This window comes from Nicotiana sylvestris, chromosome 8 (assembly GCF_000393655.2).
Source record: "Nicotiana sylvestris chromosome 8, ASM39365v2, whole genome shotgun sequence".
In the NCBI taxonomy this organism is placed as follows: Eukaryota; Viridiplantae; Streptophyta; class Magnoliopsida; order Solanales; family Solanaceae; genus Nicotiana; species Nicotiana sylvestris.
The window spans coordinates 186,838,764-186,842,667 of NC_091064.1; the positions used below are offsets into that span (position 1 = coordinate 186,838,764).

Here is a 3,904-nt window from a genome sequence, read left to right on the forward strand (position 1 = left end):
AAATAGTAAAGGAAGTATAATTGTTGTATCGGGGAAAACCGAGTTAATATTTGTAATTAATTATGTGGCTGACTTGTCAAGACACATGGATCAATAAAAAAGTGACAGTTAGCAAAGAGTACATAAAGAGACGCGAGCCTTAATAGGTACGAGCAAAAGTTCAAGAAAACAAGAAGAAACGATTACTCAGATCTCTTGATAATTTGAAGAAACATCGGTGGAATGAACCAAGATAGCAAAAAAGTACAGATTATCTGCAATTAATGAGCATAAATGATGGGGAACGTTATAGAATCTTCACGAAATTGTTACGATTGCCAATTATAATGTTTCATTAATGCCATCGCTCATAATGACTCTATTATGAAAGGAAAGAAACTTAGTACTTAGAAATAGCTATAAAAGGAGTGAAACTCTCCTTTTTTTCATTATATAATTATTTCCTTATTTGATTATCAGTACCCCGAGTTCTTCTAAAATTAAGCTTTGATCGAAATTCTCTGGTTAAACAAATTGGTTCCGTTACCGGGAGTCTGATAATCTTTTACTTTTTAAATCAATTCTATTGTCAAAACAATCATGTCGAATGTCAACGACAACACCAACAAAATTTATAGCACCAAGAAAATCAGCAACATCAGGAGAATCAACAAGGTGATGGAACTCCAGTCCCCTCACAACGAAACTCTCCTCGACAATTTTTAGAAGGGACTCCTGACGGATCTGAATCAAATATGAACGAGCAGTTTGAGAATGATGAAGCTTTGAAAAAATTAATCGCTCAACAGGTCAGTAAATGGAGGAACTCAGGCAATGGAGGAACTCCCAACGAATCTCGTGATGGAGGGTCAGGTAACATAGTTAATTCTGATTTACAAAGTTTAGTATAACTTTGCAGAAACAGCTCAAGGAGCACAGCGATCGCATAGAGCAGATACCTAGAGTGTCGCCCGTAATCAAGGGAATAGATATGGACAAATACTCTCGAGAACCTTGGAAGCCAAGTACCGCTCCTTTACCAATTCCAAAGAAACTCAAGATGCCTGATATTCCGAAATACGATGGAACAACCGATCCACGGGATCACGTAACTGCATTTACAACTGGTGTATAGGCAATGATTTGACCAAGCAGGAAATTGAATCAGTGTTGGTCAAAAAATTTGGGGAAACACTCACGAAGGGAGCATTGACATGGTATTCTCTTTCATTTGAAAAATTTATTGATTCTTTTGCTGAGCTTGCAGATTCATTTATCAAAGCACACTCGGGAGCTCAAAAAGTTGAAAAACTAATGGAGGACATTTTTAAAATAAAACAAGGAGATACGAAACTGCTCAGGGAATTCGTAGACAGATTCCAGCGTGAAAGGATGATGTTGCCACGTGTACCTGATAATTGGGCGGCTATGGCCTTTTCTAGTAATCTAAATGAAAAAAATCTCGGAAGCCACGAGGAGGCTCAAAGAAAGCTTACGAGAATTTCCAGCAACAATTCGGAATGATGTTTATAATAGATACAACACAAAGCTGCGGATACAAGAAAATACTATCATTTAGTCCCGGAAAGATGAAAGAGTGAGTTCAAGACGAGCTGAAACTGAAAAAGGTCCAGTAAAAACAGGTACGAACCTTATATGGGACCAGCGGGAATGGATTCGCGTTCAAAACAGTAAAACCCAAGGTATTATCCTAGATTAAGAGATATAGAGTCAGGTTCATCATCAAGGTTCGGAAAAGAACGAAGCATGTGAGATACCGAGACGATGACAGAAGCTCGAAAGCAAAAATCGGCGGGTACAGTTTTAATGTTAGCACATCCGAGTTGGTGGTTGTTTTAAGAAGCATGGGAGACAAGGTACAGTGGCCAAAATAAATGAGATCAAACCCAAACAGGAGAAATCCCGCGAGTTTCACAACGACCACGGTCACAAAACGGCGGATTGCAGATTGTTACAAGGTGAAGTAGAAAATTTATTAAAACAAGGGTATTCAACTGAATTGTTTAGTGAAAAGGGAAAGCAAACATATATGAAGAATACGCAGGAACCACCAAAACCTCCTTCACCAAAAAGGATGGTTAATGTCATAAGTGGAGTGGAGGAGATCAATGGCGTAACATATACGACAGCAAAGAAGGTGTCAAAAATTACAGTCACCCACGGGAAGCAAGTTCAAAAGATTTTGGAAGAAGATAGTATAACATTTGATGATACAGATGCATATGGTATGCTGACCCCATATAATGATGCACAGATAATATCTGTACTTGTACATGACACTAATGTAAAACGAGTTTTGGTTGACCCAGGTAGTTCTGTGAATATCATTCTGTTGAGAGTGGTAAATGAGATGCAAGCCAATGATACGCTGATACCCAAGCCACGAACCTTGTCTGGTTTTGACAATTCAAGCGTCGTAACAAACGGGAAGATAATACTCACCACATTCGCAGAAGGAGTAATCAAAGACACCAAATTTCAAGTAGTAGAAATGGATATAAATTACAATATGATTCTCGGCAGACTATGGATTCACAAAATGGATATTGTCCCATCTACGTTACATCAAGTCATCAAGTTCCCTTCATAATGGGGCATACGACAAATCCACGGTGACCAACAAGCTTCTCGAAGCATTAACTCCGTGGCAGATTCAAGCGCAAAAGGTGACGAAAAATATCAACCACAGAATTCAGTTGAGGATGCAGTAACACGAGCCTCAACTGAAGATGGGCAAGCAGATGTAGACTCGAGGCCTGATACTATTCAAGAACCGGAAGAAAATGAAAATATCAAAACAACAATCGAGGAACTGGAAGCTGTGGCACTATTTGTACATTGGCCGGACAGAAAAGTGTACATTGGGACCAACCTCAGCCCAGAAATGAAATGTAAGTTGATTGAATTTTTAAAAGCTAACGTAGATTATTTCGCTTGGTCCTATTCAGATATTAAAGGTATACCACCAAAGGTAACAACCCACAAATTAAATGAAGATCCATCATACCCACCTATCAAACAAAAGAAAAGGAAGCAAAGTTCCTTCAAGAATCAGGTGATTCAAGATGGGGTACAAAAGCTTCTAAGAATCGAGTCCATCCGTTAGGTAAAATATCCAGATTGGTTGGCTAATACTGTAGTAGTATCCAAAAAGAATGGTAAGTGGTGAGTTTGTGTAGATTATACTGATCTAAATAAAGCTTGCCCTAAAGATTCTTTCTCATTACCGTACATAGATCAATTATTTAATGCTACTGCAGGACATGAATTATTAAGTTTTTTAGATGTCTATTCAGAATATAATCAGATTAAAATGGATCCTCTAGATGAAGAAAAAATTTCCTTTATCACAGACATGGGTACTTACTGTTACAAAGTTATATCGTTCGGCCTAAAGAATGCTGGGGCCACGTACCAAAGGCTGGTGACCAAAATATTTCAAGAACATCTAGAAAAAACCATGGAGGTGTACATAATGGATATGCTGGTCAAATCACAACAAGCAGGGGATCATATTCAACACCTGTCAAATACATTTCATATTCTGCGCAAATTTAACATGAAGTTAAATCCTGAGAAATGTACATTTGGCGTGTCATCAAGTAAGTTCCTAGGATTCCTTATTTCTAACCGTGTCATTGAAGTAAATCCCGTGCATATTAAAGCTATTGAGAAAATTCTGGATATACTTACGAGCAAAAAAGAAGTACAGAGGTTGACAGGAAGAGTACCAGCTTTGGGAAGGTTTATTTCCAAGTCATCGGAAAAGTGCTTCAAATTCTTTTCAGCCCTAAAAAATCAAAATCAATTTGAATGGTCTGAAGAATGTCAACAAGCGCTTAAAATTTTAAAAGCGTACTTGTCAAATCCACAGTTGCTAGCCGAACCAAAAGATGGGGAAAAA

At 38.0% G+C, this 3,904-nt stretch overlaps 1 protein-coding gene across 1 annotated transcript; it reads left to right on the forward strand.

Moving 5' to 3' along the window:
- The first annotated feature begins 734 nt into the window (after nt 1-734).
- On the forward strand, nt 735-2,590 carry LOC138876129 (uncharacterized). The gene is made up of 3 exons (XM_070155027.1): nt 735-788; nt 899-1,087; nt 1,841-2,590. The coding sequence occupies exons 1-3, from the start codon at nt 735-737 to the stop codon at nt 2,588-2,590; spliced, it is 993 nt and encodes a 330-aa protein (XP_070011128.1).
- The last annotated feature ends 1,314 nt before the right edge of the window (nt 2,591-3,904 follow it).